The 19381-nt window shown below is 35.9% G+C and overlaps 1 protein-coding gene across 1 annotated transcript in view; it reads right to left on the reverse strand.

The window, feature by feature from the left end:
- Window positions 1-17504: 17504 nt before the first annotated feature.
- The window catches only part of CD226 (CD226 molecule), a 77016-nt gene continuing 75139 nt past the window's right edge, over window positions 17505-19381 (reverse strand). The window contains exon 6 of the mRNA XM_081252872.1: window positions 17505-18636. Within this exon, the coding sequence (XP_081108998.1) occupies window positions 18523-18636 (114 nt within the window). The 3' untranslated portion in view covers window positions 17505-18522. The remainder of the gene's footprint in view (window positions 18637-19381) is intronic.

Raw genomic sequence — 19381 nt, forward strand, 5'->3', positions numbered from 1 at the left:
AATTTGTTTATGCAATAAATATTTATGAATCAATAGGTTTTGGCCACTGCCACAATTTGAACTTAATGAAATAAGAAATATATATTTACTTATATATTAAGGAAGATGTGGTTTGATAGAGCATGTGAAATAAAGTGAAATGTATTTATTAAAAGTAAACCTCACCTTTTCCAACAAGTAGTAACTATAGTACTAGTCCTGGTATCTTGTACAATTTTCCTCTGTCTTCATTGGGCAATTATGTTTGAAAATAATTTATCACTTATAAAATGGTTAACCACTTATTCTTTCTGTCCAGTATAGAAGCAGTGGACTGATAAATAACTTTACACTGTTAGTAGTTTCTATAAATCCAATTTATTGCATGTGGTATCTTTATAGTAGATATTAAAAACATCATAAAAATTGATGTCTGCCCCTCATTCTTTGGCCAATATCTCAGAAAACTCTGTAAAAAAGCATGATTACACTACTCCCTTGATTATTTGAGCCACTTACTAAAATGGACCATTAATGCTACAGTGAAAACAAGCTAAGAAAATTATATTCTTGTAAAAACACTGTAGTCCAGATTTGATTTTTACAATACATACAGCACAATAAATGGGCAGTATACACTCAGTGGGGCTGAGCTTAGGCCTTTAACACTTTGTGTTTTATAGCAAACATTATACTAAAAACTGCTCAAAGTGAAAATTATACATTTTCTCCAAATCTATCATGTCTGTCAACACCTTGTAATTTCAAACTGCTTTATCAATCATTAACTATACTTTATAATCCCAGAAGCTTGGCCTTCTCAAAATAGATAGAACTTTGCCACTAGACCTGTGTTAATAATTATAGTAGGTGATACACCACACAAATGAACTTCTAGCCTATGAAATTTATGGAGTGCAATTTCCCATGGAGGGGGTAGAACAAGAGGAGGGGGACTAGTCAGGAGGGCAACAGTTTAGGTAAAATTACAAAAACTCCAATGAAGTGTCCAGTGTTACACTGGGACTCTGCTGTCTTCATATTCTGACCTCAGTTCTATGTCACAGACGTGGCCTTCTTTACTAGTTTCACCTCGTACTAAGTATGCAGTTGAAAGAAGACATCGGTTGTATCAGGTTTTGAAGTTACCACAGAAAGACAACACATATCAAGTATGCTTCCTTCAGTTTAGTGAAAATTACTGCACACAAAAGAATGTATCATCACAAAACACCCACGGTTAAATGTCTCTTCAGTGACATGAGCATCAGTTTCGTATGGTCAACCTCATCTGAGTTTCAGCACGAAGATGTATTAGCTGTGACACTGGCTGGGGACTAAACAAGAGGTCAACAGCCTCACATGTGAATTCTCTATCAATGTACTCGAAAGATTCACCCACTTTTCTTCTCTGACATGACCACAAATGCTTCCTTTTTTACTCGAGAATGTGAATTTTTGTTGTATCATTTCTACAATTATTACAACTAGGTGAGGCATGGGATAGTTCATAGACTCTTGGGGAAGTATCATGAGATGTTGGACACATTTTCTAAATAGATGGAATGCTAGCTAGCTTGGAAAGCAATCACGTAGAAGAAAATTTCGGCTTTATGTTCTGCTCAGGAGAAAACCCAAACCCGTGGTTATTGTAATTTATTCAAAGGCAAAGAAATGGTCAGGAATAGTTTTGCCTCACTCCAGGCTTCTAATCCAGGAATGTTTCCTTGACTCCATGTCATCTCCCAGTTAGGCATGGTGGGAGCTGAGAAATACCACGTGGCCTCTAAATAAATAGGCCCTTGTACACTTAAGGGTTTCTTCCAATTTTTTAGATGTTCCTCACGCTTCCTGGATTCATCACCACTATATCAATAGAAAGGCTGGATGAGGCAATTCATTAGACTGGTTGTAGGTCATGAATGATTAGGATAAGTTTTATTCCTCCTACACTGTCTTCGAGTTCTTTGTTGGAAATTCAAATTTATTTTTCCTGAAGCGATAGTTGAACAACTATAAAAAAATTAAGTAGATGTCTATGTTTTGTATTCCTGCTAGTTCATCATATTATAATGGTGATTATTATTTTGAGGATCTTTATCATTCTGTAGCACTTTCGTTTAATTATTTATGGCATTTGTCACAACTTAGATAATAGTATCCAAGCTACATTTTTTTTCATGTGAACTCAAAAAGCTTTCATTTTCAATTGAAATTTGGGGAACGGCATTTTTTACATTAAAATAGCTTACACATCAAGTTTTTTCTTACACACTTCAGTAGACAATTATTTAAATTAACTTTAGATAAATAAGTTAAAATTACTAAATAATATGAAAACCACATTTTACTTGTGATTTTAGTACTTTTTTCCCAGTTGAAGATTTTAACATCTTGTTAAGATTTAAAGGAGAGGAAAAATACATTTTTAATTGAATTATACCAACTTCCTTCTACAAATTCAGCTTAATAAGTTTTTATTTTACCTCATCTTCTATGTCTGCTACCCTAGTCCATATTCCAGATTCTGGTTTTAAGAAGAATGAGTGGATTAAAATTTTCTAATAGTTATTTTGGTAAGTTTAGTAGTTGATGCAGTTAACTTCCTCAGACTGCTCCCTGATTTTAGGACAATTTTAGACTTAAAGAGAACATAAAATCAATCCTTTTTGTAGACACAGAATCATGGGTCAAATGGAGCAAGGTCTCCACACTGTCCCTGTAGTTGTGTTCATGTTGGAATTTGATTGTTATCTTAACACTCAAGTGATCCACAGCCTCATAAGAGTTGCTTATTTTCAGGAATCAGAAATTTAAAACCCAAATTAAGGAGAAAAAGAAAATTGAGATGATGGTTTAAAAAAAAAATTTTAAGTCACCACATGATTTCTCTCAAAGAAAACATTATGAGAGGGTTTTTATGGTGTTTCAATATCATTAACTCTTTGACTGAGGCTGAAAGGCATGAAAAATGAAGAAGAAAATGACAGAAGTATCTTGATATTAAGTATGAATCAGAAATTAATATGATAAAGGTCAATATGAAATAATTTGATTAATAAAATTGAGATTTACATATATATTGCATAATTCAAAGAACAATGCTTTTTATTATCAAAAAGAAAATATATATATAAGTGGGTGGAGTTGGGGGAGATGGAGCTCCAAATTTTTGTGATGACATGAAGTAGAAGATTCTTTCCCAGTATAAGACACTCTAATTTTAGTTATAGCAAGCACTGTATAAATCACAGCAACAAATCAGTCTACCCCTTGACAATAAATGAACATGAAAGCCAGAATCATCTTTACTGCAGATGACAGGAGACCTCCCAGGGTCTGCAGGGGCCCCAGTTACTCTCTCCACACAAGCCCTAACACACACACATACACATGAACACACACACACTTTTGACTATTTACCTACACTATATATTCCACTGTAATACTCTTTTTCCTAGGTCCACACAGAATTATCCCATCTTGTAAAATCCTTATCCCTATGAATCTTCAAAATATATTAAAATTATGTGCTGTATGTCTACTTTCCATAAATTCTTTTAAATTAATTTATATATAATTTGTGAAGTGTTATACTGTACATTGTAAACAAATGTCATTTGTCATTGATTAAATTTATTGTTTATGAGTACTTTGATAAAAATAACTTTGGATGCTAGGCCCCTGTTAAGTAATAAAATACCCATTGCAAATTTGCTTCTATTGGAAAATATGTGAGTTGACATTCTTTATTTTTAATCACAATCTATCCCAGATAAATAATAGTTTGGGGATGTCTGGACTTAAATACTTGTTGGGCCACCTTTGGGAAGGGGATGCAAAGAAATAGCTGTCCCTGGAAACTAAATGTGAATTTCTGGTAGAACAGAAAATATTATTATAATGTGGCAATAATAAAATTAGGAAATTAAATTATTTTAAAATCTGTCTGTGTGATTTTTCCCCTTGGTAAAATACATGAAATGCATAGTTCAAGAATTACCTTTTTCTGAATTCATAGTTTCTATATCTCAATCCTTAATAGATAAAACTTATTAATGTCTTACTCATAATTCTAAGAAATTTACAAATGATATTGTTACCAAGAGGAAAATTTATACTGTGCAAGATTAAGTTTCCCCCATCACTTAAAAAAAGGTAAAGCAGTTCAAAAATATACTTTACACCACAACTTTGCATGACTGAGATTTTGAATATCTAACTTGATGGTTTTTACTCAAGAATTGTTTAATATTGTTGGCACTGTAATATTATATAATTTCCTTAATTTTTGTTATTGAATGATGAACTGTAACTATGTAATTAAACAGAATTCTGGCAATCATATTCTGCTAACCTTTAAAATGTCAATTATTCCTTTACTTATTGGCTTGCTATTTTTAAAATAAAGTAAAAGAAGGCCCTTTATTAAATGTAAGGTTACTGAGAATTTATTATATATTTCCAGTGTTTTCCTCACCCTATGTTATAATAGAATATAATTTTTATTAGGTTGACTCTGGTTTGGTGGAATCATAGAATATTAATATTGAAAATGACATTGGTGGTCAACACATTTTCTAGTGAAGTCACACCCAAAGTTTTTAAGTGGCCTTCTCAGTGTCACACAACTAGAAAAAAGTTTTTCCTCCAGAACTATGCTCACCCTCTAATAAAAAAAAAGAAAATTATTAAAAATGAACATTTGGTAGACAAAGGTTTAATATCCAAAGTGAAATGTGTGTGGTCATGACTCTACTAGACACCAGTGGCTTCTTTATTATTTTCCATCCCATGATATAGAACCTTTGTCACTTGGATTTAGACCACAGAATCTGTTCCTGAAACTTAATCTTTAAATATTAGCTGGATATATCTTATTACTTTATCAAATTAGTTGGGAGTATTGTTCCTTTTAGAGAGTCATGTCTTTAAAGAAAGGGTGAGGCTTCCATAATATCAGAGAAATCAAAATGGGTGAGGGTCACGCGGTCAGTCCTAGTGCTAAAATGTCCTGCTCCAACCAGGTCTGGACAAGGTCATGAATTTGAAGAAAGCAATGAAAAATGTATGAGTGCTTTCAATTCTGTGCAGAAGGTAGAAGGTTGGAAAATACTTAGGGAGTGGCAATGATAATGCAAACACTCATTCTTTCTAACTGCTGAATGAAATACACCTTATTCTGGATATGACTTTTTTGTGCTAATTTCATAACAAATTGGTGATGTGAACTTGATGGATTTTTCTTTCCCTTCCTGTCACTATTAAAATCACAGGGCTTATATTTACCGGGGAAAGGGTCTTTATGAAAAGTGCAAGGTTTGTGTAAGTTTAGAGCTGACATAAGAGAAGGTATTTAATAAATGCATGTCAGAGGGCACAGCCCAATAGCAATTACTATGCTATTTTTGTAATATACAAAGAAAAGCAAAATCAAATAACTCCCCAAAATGGCAAAACTGCTATCTTTATTTCCAAGTTATTCAAGAAAAATATTAGGCAAATATACCTAATTTTGATATCCATATGCTGCTGATTTATATGATCTCAAAGACTAGTCAGTGGCTGAATACTTACTGAATGCTTGATATTGACAAAACATGAGTAGAGGGCACCCGGTATCTCTTGGCTCTTGTTCTTGCCTCCTTTTAATTACTTTTGATACACAGCAGTGCCAGGAGGGCACTCTGATGGCAAAAGGCTATGTGGCTTTCCACAGAAGACCTGAGATGGCAAAAATAAAGGAGTAAGGGAGGGAAGAGAGACCAGCCTCATCAGCTTCCTAAATCCCTTTCTCAAAGCTGTCTCTGCATTTCTCTCTTCCTCCTCCCCCCCTTCCCACCCCTTCCCTTCCTCCTCCCCCCCTTCCCACCCCTTCCCTTCCTCCTCCCTTCTTTCTCAATCCCTCGCTTTTTCTCTCTCTCTCTCTGAATAGCTAGGCCTCGCTTTTTTTAATCACAGGAAATTATTAGGCAGCATAGTCTAACATAACTCCAAAATTACCTCTTGCTATTTCTATTGTATAAATTTTGTTAAACTAGTTTTTCTAAAATTCCCTATTCCTGGGCTTCCCTGGTGGCGCAGTGGTTGAGAGTCCGCCTGCCGATGCAGGGGATACGGGTTCGTGCCCCGGTCTGGGAAGATCCCGCATGCCGCGGAGCGGCTGGGCCCGTGAGCCATGGCTGCTGAGCCTGCGCGTCCGGAGCCTGTGCTCTGCAGCGGGAGAGGCCACAACAGTGAGAGGCCCGCGTACCGCAAAAAAAAAAAAAAAAAAAAAAAAAAAAAAAAAAATTCCCTATTCCTCTCGACACAAACGTGTACATAAGACGAATACACACTCGCCATCACTGTCTATGTATGTATGAATTACAGAAATCTGTTCTACATGTCTTATACTCTTCTGAATATTTGCAAACTTTGATTATAAGGTAGCCAAAAGAAAAAAAATACTATTTCAAAATTCAATTTAAAAAACATTAATTGAACCTTCTAAGAGCTGGGAATTCAAAAGTGAGTAAGACTTGGATTCTCCTTTAAGGAACTCACCATTTAAGGACAAGTATGCATTTCAAGTCATGAAGTAGGTATATCCAGTCTAGCGCTGTTCAGCCAATGTCGCTTGACTTAATAAATTCCTTTCTTGTTCCAGTATCCATTAAAAAATATGTTTTAGGTAGCCTGCTGTTTCTGAAATTTATAGTGTTTTAACAAATGTAATTCTATTTCAGAGACCTAAATAGATAGAGCTTCATGTCCAAAACAATAAATATTAAGGCCATTAGCAGAACTAATCCATTTCACTCACTCTAACTACAGCCACCTCACTGTCAGCAAAATAATCTAAAGTAAAAATGCCGCAAAGGATATACTGTGAACGTTCTGCTCAGCTCCGCACCCCACCCTCCTTCCCCACCATCTGGCCTTCTTTCTCAATACTGAGAGAGGCTGGCATTCTAAATTCTAAATTGCATGGACCATTGAGAGCGCTAAGAAATGTAACTAAAATGAATCATCATAAATTTAGAAATTGTAAGTGGGATGACTAGGTACTATGTAGGAAAGATTGTCCACTGCTACTTTTAATATTGTGCACAACTTAGACTGATTGGTGGTGATATTTGATATCTCAGGTAAAATCAACATTGCATATAGTACAAACTATTTCACTACATATGTGAACAAAATGTAATTATTCCATCCTTCGTGTGACATTTGTCCTTTCCAACTCTTCAATAGAGATGTAAAATGTATACATATCCAAGAGGCACTATTCCCCAAAAGAGATGTTATATTATGATGTTTGACATTTTAAACAATAACATTTATATGCTATACTTAACTGTGTGTTGTAGAGTTTGGGGCATTATTTTTAATGTATCAGAACATTATGAGCTCTCAAATAATTCAGGTCACTGATGAGAACTCAAGTAAAAGAGATCATCTCTGTCTTTTTTGGTTCCTGTCTAGACACCATCTTTTCTTGAAGCTTAAATGACATGGGATTCTTACAATAATAACTGGTGGTTATTATTAACGTTGTTCCCTAATCTGGAAGTGATGGTAACAGGTCTTGGGCAGTAATGGGTTGTTTCTTAGTCTAACTTAATAGAAATGTTCAACTTCAACACATATTCTACTAACATGTAAAGAGAAAGAGTTTAGAGTTTTAGAAGAAATTGTTCAATGATCTATTTAGAAAAGCTTTGCAATGTTTTGGTTTATGGCCATATGGAGTGAAGAAGCTATAGGGCCACTCTGACTTGGGTCCATTGTTCATGTTAAAGTGACTCTTTCACACATTTATGAAAGCATATAACTAACTAGCACTGTGTAACGGGCCCTCAGGATGTGTGGACCTCCTTTCTCAAGTTGCCATTCTGTTTTGTTTATCTTGCTTTGCATTGTGTGTTTTCTTCCATTGAAGCCTAACATTCATCTGTATATATACACCCTGATCATGCTGTTAGTGCCTTGTTTTCTCTTACCCATGCATTCTTCTGACTCTCATTTACCTTCTGTGCAACTAATCCTTAAAATAAATTTATACTGAATACATGTAACCAGGGAAACACTTTCCTTTGACTTGCATTTATTTCATTTTAGCAGCATCCAAAAAAAGTCATGAAGTCTGGTGCCTCAGACTGTATTCTGGGATGGATGGGTGTTACTGACAGTTCCCCTGACTTAGTTTTTGTTGACTGTGTAGACTTGACACATTATTGTCTTCTTGTGGCTTGAGATGGTATGTCTCTTTACTACCTTTTGCTTCTTTTTGGACTAAAAATTTTATAAGGCCTGATGTTGATCTGAACAGTCAGGGAAACTGAGTACGATCATATGATCTCATACGAATCTTCAGATTGTATTCTACATTTTATTTGTGCTCAATTTTCATAGACAATAGATATTTTGTCACGTGGATCTGTGGCCCATGAAAGTGGGACAAAAATAAGTATGGAATAGAGGGAGTCAGATGGGTCAGAATCCAGTGTCAGGCCACCCTAGTGAAGCATCACAAAATCAGGATGAAGAAACAGGCCAGAAACCAAGACAGTAGAAAATACATATACTAAAAGTACGTGGGGAAGGACTTCCAGGTTTAATGCCAACATAGAAAGAGCTTGGCAGTGGCCATGATTACAACAAGAAAAAACTGAACAGACTAAAACCAGTGACTTTCCTTGGATCTATCAGAGAACTGAGGTCACAAGGCAAACCTCCACTGCAAAATCTGCAGACGGACACATCCAGACAGCTACCACAACCAATATCTCCTCACCTGGAGCAGAAGCTCTGAGGCCATCAACTAATAGGAACACCTAAATGGTGAGCTGGACGAATTGCTGAACGTAATTGTGGACTAAGTGTGAGAAACTCATGGGAACCATAGTCTAAGAGGGACCCCGAAAGCCACCAGAGTCTCACCAGGAGGATCCAAGAAAGATTCCCTCATGGATCTGGCCAGGGAAGGGGCAGCATCACCACTGTGAAATAAACCAAGCGCCTTCTCAGTAACAAAGACCTACACTCCGCAGGACGGGACTCCGTCAGAGCACAGTTCTCACACCTAGTCGCAGCTCCTGCAGCCTTCCTGTCTCACCTAAGAAAGAAAAATAAAAATCATAACCATCATAACATAGTTGACAGTGGCCAGGCTGTCATGGAAGTAGACTGGAAACTCTGCAGCTAGGGATTGGGGTAGAGGGCAAGAGGGAAAGCAATTCCGCCAGGGAACCATCTGTGAACTTAACAAAGTCATAGGCTGAGAATGAATCATACAGTAGTAGAACACCCTCCTCCCCCGCCACTTGCCATCACACCAGTAGGGGTCCAGTATAATCACAGCAGACTGCAGACAAAAGAGCTGCAAGAGGGAAAATCTCTCTGAGGAGTACCTAGGAGTACTTGGTACATTTTTTTCTTTTTTCTTCTTTGTGAAGTCTCCCAGGAAGGGAAGGGGGCACATGTGAAGCTCTCAGGATGCACTTGGTGACTGTGGCTGTGTACGGGTGGGGAGTAAAGTGCAGGTCCAGGTAGAGGCTCAGGCAGAGAACAGGCTGGGATGTGTTCAGTGTCAGGAGCAGCTAAGAGGACAGCAGAAGATGCCCAAGACTCTGCCAGGAGCATTCATCCCAGAACGAGCCCCATGTCTCCTGATCTCAGGAGTTCCTGAGGTGGGGGGAGGGGTGGGGGAGAGGATGGAGAGTCCTTGGATGGGAAACACCTGGGCGCCCCAGTTGCCAGAGGCCATTATTCCAGACTTCTCAGTATGCAGTCTGGTCCATGCCATCTTTCAAGCAAACCCCAATCATTGTCAAGGCTTCCCAACCCTCAATCAGAATCACAGTGCGCTGAAGTCTCACCCCAAAGGCACAGCCAGCTGTGGGGACCAGGCTCTGGGCCAAAGGACATGCAGAGGCAGGACTGACCAAAGCCAGGGCGGGGGTATGTACTGCACATGTGTGGGCCAAGAGTGTGTACACTTCCAAGCATTCTGGGCCACAGTGAGGACTCCTGGGAGCCAATCCAATGTCTGCCATGGTCCAAGCCCATAGCTGGAGATATATAGGACATGCTACCACAATTAAAAAGAAAGCTGGAGCACCTGTTTAATTTTAGACAAAGCAGACTTCAGGACAAGGAATGTTATCAGGGATAAAAAGGGCATTACATGTGACAAAGTGGTCAATTCTCCAAGAAACACTGACAATCCTAAAAGTGTATGTTCCTAATAATAGAATATCAAAATCCACGAGGCAAAAGCTAATAAAACTGCAAGGTGACATAGACAATTCCATAAATGTAGCTGGAGACTGCAACACGTCTCTATCAGCATGTGATAGGTCAAGCAGGGAGAAAATCAGAAAGAATATGGGTGACCTGAACAGCACTATCAGTCAGTTTGATCTGCTGAACATTTATAGGATATTACATCCAGCAGCAGAATGCACATTCTTCTCAAGCTCACATGAAATATTCTCCGAGGTAGACTATATTCTGGGCCACAAAACACACCTTAATAAATTTAAAAGAATAGAAATCATACAAATAATGTTTTCAGACTACAAAAAAATTAAATTAGAACTCTGTAAGAGAAATATAGTAGAGAAACCCAAAAATATAGAGAGGTTTAAAAAGCATTTTAAAGTAACCCATGAGTCAAAGAAGCCTCAAGAAAAATCCAAAAATATTTTAATTAGATAAAAATAAAAATACAGCTTACCAGAATTTGTGGGATGCAGTGATATTTAAAGCGTTAAATGCCAAGAATGGAAAGGAAGAGAAATCTAAAATCAATAACCAAAGCTTACACCTTAGGTAACTAGAAAAAGAAGGGCAAAATAAATCTAAAGCAAGCAGAAGAAAGAAAATAATAAAAATTAGAGCAGAAATCAATGAAATTGAAAATAACAGAATAAAATCAATGAAACCAAAATCTGATTCTTTGAAAAAAAAAATTAGTAAGGTCAAGTGAGGGTAGTCAAGAAAAAAAGAGAGAAGACAAAAATTACCATTATCATAAATAAAGAAGGATCATCGTTACGGATAGCCAACTGAAGAAACAATTGGATGTTAAAGGGTAATAAGGGAATATTGGGAACAACTCTATGCTAACAACTTGATAACAGATAAAATGGGCTAATTCCTTGAAAGGCATAAACTACCAAACCTCACACAAGGAAAAATAGATGAACTATATAGCCCTATTAAAGAAACTGAATCAAAAATTAATAACCTTCCAAAGTGAAAGTACCATCCCACCAAACATTTATGGAAAAATAATACCAATTAATTCTCTACAGCTCTTCCAAAAAAACAGAAGAAGAGAAATCATGTCTAACTCATTCTATGAAGTCAGAATTATCCTAATATCAAACCAGATAAAACATTGCCAAAAAAAAGATAAATATCTCCCATAAACTTAGATGAAAAAAAATCAACAAAATATTAGCAAAACAAATCCAACAATGTCTAAAAATAATTTTTGTTATCAGCTAGGATTTATTACAGTTATGCAAGACTGGTTCAGCATTCAAAATTCATAAATGTAAGCTACCACATCAACAGGCTAACAAAGAAAAGTTATATAATCATATCAATTGAAGCAGAAAAGGCATTTGACAAAATACCACGTGCATTCATGATTTTTTAAAAACTCTCAGCAAATTCAGAGAAAAACTTTCTCAACTTGATAAAGAACATCTACAGAACACCCACAGCTAACATCATACTTAATGGTGAGAGAAGGCAGGAATGGACTATCTCATCACTCCTATTCAACATTTTGCTAGAAGTCCAAGCTGCCACAATAAGACAAGGAAAAGAAATAAAATGCATAAAGATTGGGAAGCAATAAATGAAACTATCTTTATTTGCAGAAGACATAGTTGTCTATGCAGAGAACTCCAAAGAATCCACCAAAAAAACCCCTGAAACTAACAAGCGAATACAACAAGTTAATAGGATACAAAGCATACAGGTCCTGTACGTATTTAGTTAAAAATACACCTAAGTACTTTATATGTATATTTTTGGTGCTGCGGTAAATGATGTTGATTTTTAAATATATAATTCTGATTGTTCATTGCTGGTATGTAGGAAAGCAATTGACTTTAAAAATAATATATTGGTCTTTTATCCTGTTACCTTGCTATAAATGGGAAGCTTTTAAGAGGTGTCTGTGAAGCTGCTACCACTGAATACCTATTGCCTCTGTGGTTCTGCAGCCAAACATGTAGCAATATCTGGAGTGATTTTTGGTCTACAGGGTCAGCAGTCAGGAAGAGCTGGACATGCAACAGAGGGGGGTAAAGACAAGCTGGAATGTGCCAGACCCTCTCCATCTGTCCATCAACCTTGTCCTAAATAACCTACACAGAGCAATACCCAGTGCCCCACATCTCATGCAAGTTCCATTTTAGCCAACTATAACCCATAACCACATAAAAAAAAGGAGATTCCAGGACTTACAGTTCCTTGTTAACCCAATGGACAAAACACAATCGGGCACATAGTTTCTCTGGATCTTTTTGCCTCAATTGTCAATTTGGATAATCATATTTAACTTGCCTATATCTTAGAGTTGTATTAAAAATTAAATGGGATAATGTAAGAAATTTCTTTGAGGAATTATAGTGCATAGTAAAAACATATAATAATATTTTTGTCAGGAGCCCAAATTTATAATAGTTAGCTATTCATTAGCCATTGAAATTATGACCAAACAGACATCTAAGATTATAGAAAGGCTAGAAGAGTTTTGTATGTCTCTAGAAGCTACTGAGCTATTACATTTCTTTGTACGTTTATCATGTGAGCTAAAAAAAATCAAAATTTGCTTCTGATGATCTTCATTAGAAATGATAAAATTTAAAGGCGAGATAAATTAGTGCAACTGAAGCCACATCAAAAGCTGTAGCAAGAAATTTTAATAACATTGAGAGTAAATTGGAGACTTCAGTCTTACCCAATCATCAGATTAAAGGATAATGGTCTTATTCACTATAAGTATTTTTAAATACCGGGAATAAAGGTTGTCATGAATAAGCAATTGAATAAGAAGGAGATCATCTTAAGAATGAACTAGCATAAAAATATAAAATCAGCTGAGGTTAAGTTTTGAAGAGTGAAGAAAGTTTTCAGAGCTCAAAGTGGTTTCCTGCTTGTGGACCACTGGAGTTGCCACTTTTTCTCTGTTTTCTAAACTTGTTCCATCAGTGTCCTGGAACTACTATGAGCCACCCATATCACTCAAATAAATTAACTGTTTTATCTATAACACGGTCAGCGTCTGCTTCTAATGCTTAAAACCAGTACCCTCAACTTTTACAGACACAAATCCAAATATAACAGGCTTCTTATTGTGCCTTTTCCTGGGTACTGCTTAAATACTTGTAATCTGGCACCTCATATCCTTTTATACTGGGAAATTTTCTCGAATTGACTCCAGGTTGTACTGTCCTCTCTCTACTTTTTTCTGGATGAAGAGAGACATCAGGATGACAGCTTTGCAGAAAGAATCACTGTTTATCAGCCCAAGTCAACGTTCTAGGGTAATTTTTTAGGAGGAGGAGATTGCCTAAATATCTATTGCATGTCAGAGGATCTGGAAAGATCCCTTGGACCATTGGTGAAGAGTCTGAGATAAATTTATGGTAAATACAAAAATAGTAAACTACAAAGAGAGACAATAATTAACTCTAGGTAGGAAAAAAAGTTATGTATGAGAGAATGCATAATCATTTTTACCATGGGATTCAACTAAAAAGAGTATTGGCAAGATCATTAAAAATAAACACCAAATATTGAAATAATCAATATTTTAATATAAATATTTTGGAAGGATGGGTACTTGGGAAAGGTACACATGTGTGGTGAGTTCGTGGAGAATAAGACACCTAAATCAATAAAGAATGTCTAAAATTTTTAAAAATCTAGTAATGATATATGTATACTATTCAGAAAAGTAGAAAAAATAATCAGAAGTGAAATTTGTTGTCTCAATGGTGGGAAAATGTAAAGAACAGGGAACTATATTTTTGCAAAAAAAAAAAAAAAAAAAGACCCTTGAACAGCACACTTTGACTCTCTGAACTACATGCCTTTATAAAATGAACTGAATGTTGCACTGAGATAGAAGCTACAAAGTATCACTGGTTTGATTTTTTTCTGCATTTAACTCTTCGTGTTAATATTATTCTGTAGGAATTTTCCCCTAATATTCTTTGATAGCAAGTGAAACTAACGATCGTGGAGCTCTACATTTTATTCATTCAAACAACAGAATACCGTATATCAAGGTAAACATTTGTATGCCTTACAAAATCCAAGTCTGAAATTACACATAAAACTGGAAAAAAAAATGTTCTAAAGAGGGTGACTATGTTACTTATCATTCAAACGGGGACAATAGGCAATAAATGGGGATTATTCCAGACATTTATCACCCATACCCCCAAATTAGATCTTTTCTTACAACACCTTACAACATAGTGCTTTAAATCTCGAAAAACATAATATGTAATCCAACCTTGAAGACTTGTAAAAATTTTTAAGAAAGCATTGCAGTTAATTCTAGAAACCATAGTTCTACCTATCGGATCACTAGCAATAGAAAAGTTTTTTAAAAAGCTTATTTTTACTTCATAAATGTATAAGAGCCTAGAGACATGACTTAGAATAATCCAATGAACAGACCAGTGGAAAAGTGTATTAATTTATGCCAAAACCTGCACGTGAAGGTCAATACTTTCTAGACACTACATTCTAATAGTGGCCTAACTACTGATGATAATAAAATAATGGTATTACATGTTCATATTGTTTTATATTTTTCAAAGATATTTTCTTATCTCTAATGTGGAAAGAAGCTAAACTTTGTACTCACTGTTTAGCACCTTCATTCTCACTATATAAGCATCTGTATTCTACAGTATCTTCAATCTTGTTGACAATTCACACCAGCAGTACAAAATACAGAATGTTATTAAAAATCAAGGAGAAGCATTTTGATTACAGTGATTTCTAATTACGATGTGGACTATACCAATTTGGAAAATTACTGTAATGTAGCTGTAGTTATTTTTTAACATAGTTCTATACAAACAAACATGACTTGGATGTTTACAATAAAAGTAAACCTACTAAAATTATTTTTATTTTACTTTATCTTGTAAATTGATAGTCAAAGTATTTTAAATGTATATGTATAATATTTTAGTAATAAACTGAATTACTTAAAACTTTCTATAAACGTGAATATTTACTAACTGAAAACGCTAACCTCATCCACCTGCCTCCCACCCATATAAGCATGATTACAAGCTAATGAAATTCCTATGCTATTTTCTCAACATGCATAAAGGCTTTTAAATAATGTTCCAAGGTCTCTCTGATGATAATATAATCAATACCCTAATCATTGTAGGTTAATAAGATGTATTCTTTCCCTGACAAAACTGTGTACTCTATAATGACATTTAACAAACTTACCTACCTTGTCATCACACAGCAATTCCTTGTAACTGGTTACTTTAATGTAAATACTAAAATAAGGGCACTCAAAGGAAACACAGATTATTATTTAATGTATTATGTATCAGTATAAATTATATATGTAAAAAAGAATCTTAGGAAGCATCTTGTTTCCTAAATAACACCTTGCAGAAAAGATTTAAAACATAATTTAATTCAAGTCTGACCTTTCATTCCATGGATCTGTTTTGATCTGTTTCCTTAGTAACAACTGGAATAGTAGGTACAACAGATCAGGGGAAAAATATATACATGTGTGTTTGTATGTAAATATATATATACACACATACTATATATATATTATATACCTACTATAGATACCATATATAGGATGTGTGTGTGTGTGTGTGTGTGTGTATATATATATATATATATATATATATATATATATATCAAGCATAGTTTTTTATATATATAAAAACTCTACTCTATAGGTAGAGTTCACAACTCCAGCAAGTTAGGTATAATATTAAAGAGACTACAATGAAAGTGATTTGTTAAGTAGAATATCCAAAGAAAGAAAATGAATGAACGGAATTTCATCAGCATAACAGCTGACAGTGTAGCAGGATCAGTAGAGGAGATCAGAGAAATTTCAGCAGGACTTAGGAAGGTTCCAAATCCCCGAAAATATTCTGAGCCCTGCAGAGGAAGAATTTATAGAAAAGAAGGGAAAGAGTAAATAGTTCTCATAAGTATTTTGAGTGAGAGATTTTTATAAAACGTTAAAACACCCATGGAAAAAGAGATGAGTTTCAAGTGTTCTGGAGGCTTTGCAACACGTAAGGGGTTTGCCACAAAAATCTTCCCTGAAACCATATTGTAATGGTAGAAATGTTTTACTTCTCACCTACATTAGTCATAGAGGATTTGGTTATCAGAATCTTCCAGAAAGTAATATTTTTATTAACTTTTAGGGAAAAGAAGTCATTTATCTTTTAAAGGATGTTAAGTTTGCCTCACCATGCAAATTGATAGATTCAGCCATGGAAACTTGCATTGATCTGATATAGTCAACAAAACAGTAGATGGTTTTCTTGTAAAACTGCCTTCCAACTTTGTTACAACTATACTTGTGGAAACATTTCTTGAATCCAGATATGAAGATCTATCAGCAAACAAAATAAAAATGAGAGCTAACTCTCATTGCATGTATGTAAGTACAACAGGGAGTGGTCGGTTTTACTTTTTCCCTTCTGAAATAGGTAGGGGCATTCACAATTTCTGTAATTCACAGGTAATTGCACTATGTGGCATGCATGTATTTAAAGATAAAACCATAAAACATCCACTGGCCTGCTAAAACTGTCAATTACAGCTTGAGCATCTGTCTAGACAATATGAGAATTTGGTTTGGGATTGCTTAAGATTATCATGAAAAGTCTCCAACTTTGAAATCTAAATGCAGCTATTGTGATGAACCTTTTAGAAATGAGGATTTTTTTTTCTTTCTTTCTTTCTTTTTCTTTTTTGGCTGTGCCACACAGCTTGCAGGTTCTCAGTTCACCAAGTAGGGGTTGAACCTGTGCTATGGCAGTAAAAGCCCAGAATCCTAACCACTAGGCCACCAGGGAACTGCCTAGAAATAAGAATCTTTTAAAGATGAGTATTAGAGACACGAATGATCATTATATTTAGTCATTACCAAACCATTGTGGTTTCAAGGTGACCAAGACCATTACTGAGTTTCACAAATACTTTTTATTGTTGCCTGCATCTAGAATTTGGACAATGGCAGGCATGGTCTCTAATTGCCGTGTCAGTCATAACATTAGGCCAAACTGTGTCTTTGGCCAAACTCTGAAGCAACAGAAGTTTCTTTGTACCCTCCTATTCTTTGGTCCCTTTTCCTCCTTCCCTAACCCTCCCAGTGCTCTTCCCCCTCTCTTTTCTACCCTACCACCTTATACCACCACCTCCAACTATCATTCTTTTTCTCGTATTTAAATTTCACATAATTATTTTTTTAAAACTAATAATGTCTAGGTATCTGACCCTTTTGAGAGAAATTTATATTAAAAATAATTCTCAAAAGTATAAAAAATTCAATATAAAAAATTAAGTTATTATTGGATCATCTACTACTCTTGCTCATAAGGCTAAACAAGGGAGAGTGAAATTCTATATGAAATCAGAAATGAATTTGAGAGTAGAACACGAAGAGATTTCCCTGTCACATTTATCTTCCTCTTGACCATTTAGTCATTCTACTGCCAAGTACTCTTCTGGACCAAGCTGACAGAGTAGGTTCAAGAAGTGGGAAGAGAGAGAGAGCTAACCTAGACCTGCCCTTCTACTCTTTTTAGCTGGCGAACAGAAGATGTCTTGGAAGGTCATTACAGTCCTCATTTGTTGGCAACCAGCCCAGCTTCCAGGCTCCCCTTTACTTCTTCTAATAAAACTCTGAATTTCCCAGTAGTGTGCTTTGGTCCCACTCCTACTTAGCTCTAGAGGTGAGCCCTTAACTGACTTAAGCCATTTCATCCTTTCTGGCCATAATGACTGTTTTATGATGGACAAGTAACCAAATGTGTTTGCTCTATCAGAGCAAACTCTTTACCAGACAGAAACAAGGATTATGAATTGCCAAGAGTTGTTGGCAGTCATCTTGGAAACACAAGGGGAAAGCCTGAATGAGAGTTAGGCTAACACCAAGGAGGTAGATCCAACACTGTGAAAGGGCATGCAGAAACTGTCTTATATCCATACTTAATTCTAGACATAATATTTAAGCCCTGGTAAATAACCCTTGCCTGAAGCTTGATCTCCCCTTGATTGTTCCATTACATGATTCAATAAGTTTCCTTTTATGTGTAAGCTAATTAGAGTCAGGTTTTTCTAAAACATTTCTGTTAAGAACGCTCTCTAGTTAAGGCAGTATTTTTCCTGTCAAATGAAATAAATTTGGTCAACTAGTATCCAAGGTAGACACTAAATAGTGGGAAGAAATTGTATAAAGATCCATGTGCATAATAGTCATCATTAATATGCTCAGATTAAGGGAAAAGCTTAGACTCTAGTCTTTGGTCTACGAGAAAAGGTTGGGTAGTTGACATAAATATCCTCTCCTGCACCATCTGAAGGTTGGTTGGCAGGGACAGGACTTCTGTAGTTGTTGGTTGCCTAGAAAGACAAACACAAAGGATGTTAATAATTCACTGCATTTCAGCACTTAATAAAGACACTCAAAACATAAATCTCTTCTTAGTTCAACCATGAAATAGGTCAAATTTCTATTACAGTTAATTTCATAAAACATTCTCTTTACTGTATGGAACTTCTGTGAGAAATTACATTCTTGACTGGCAGGGTGGTGAGTGAGATACAACAGAGACCTAGCCTTGATTATCACTTGATATATTGTGATATAAATTACCTGTTTAAATGTAAAACTCCCTCTCCTGATGTTAGGCTATTGCGAAGAGAACCATTATTTGCATTTTTTATATAGAAAGTCTAGTACAGTATTTTCCCATAGTGGATAATCATTAATTTCTGTTGAATGGAAAAATAAATACTTTTAAAGTACACAGTATGCTGGCTTAAAAATAAGCAACTGAACACAATTTAAAAATTACAGGGACTCCCCTGGTGGCACAGTGGTTAAGAATCCACCTGCCAATGGAGGGGAAACAGGTTTGAGCCCTGGTCCGGGAAGATCCCACATGCCGCGGAGCAACTAAGCCTGTGCGCCACAACTACTGAGCCTGCACTCTACAGTCCGTGAGCCACAACTACTGAGCCCGCGTGCCACAGCTACTGAAGCCCGCATGCCTAGAGCCCCTGCTCTGCAACAAGAGAAGCCACCACAATGAGAAGCCCGCACACCACAACGAAGAATGGCCCCCGCTCGCCGCAACTAGAGAAA

Source organism: Mesoplodon bidens, assembly GCF_964165515.1.
Source record: "Mesoplodon bidens genome assembly, chromosome: 13".
Lineage (NCBI taxonomy): Eukaryota > Metazoa > Chordata > Mammalia > Artiodactyla > Ziphiidae > Mesoplodon > Mesoplodon bidens.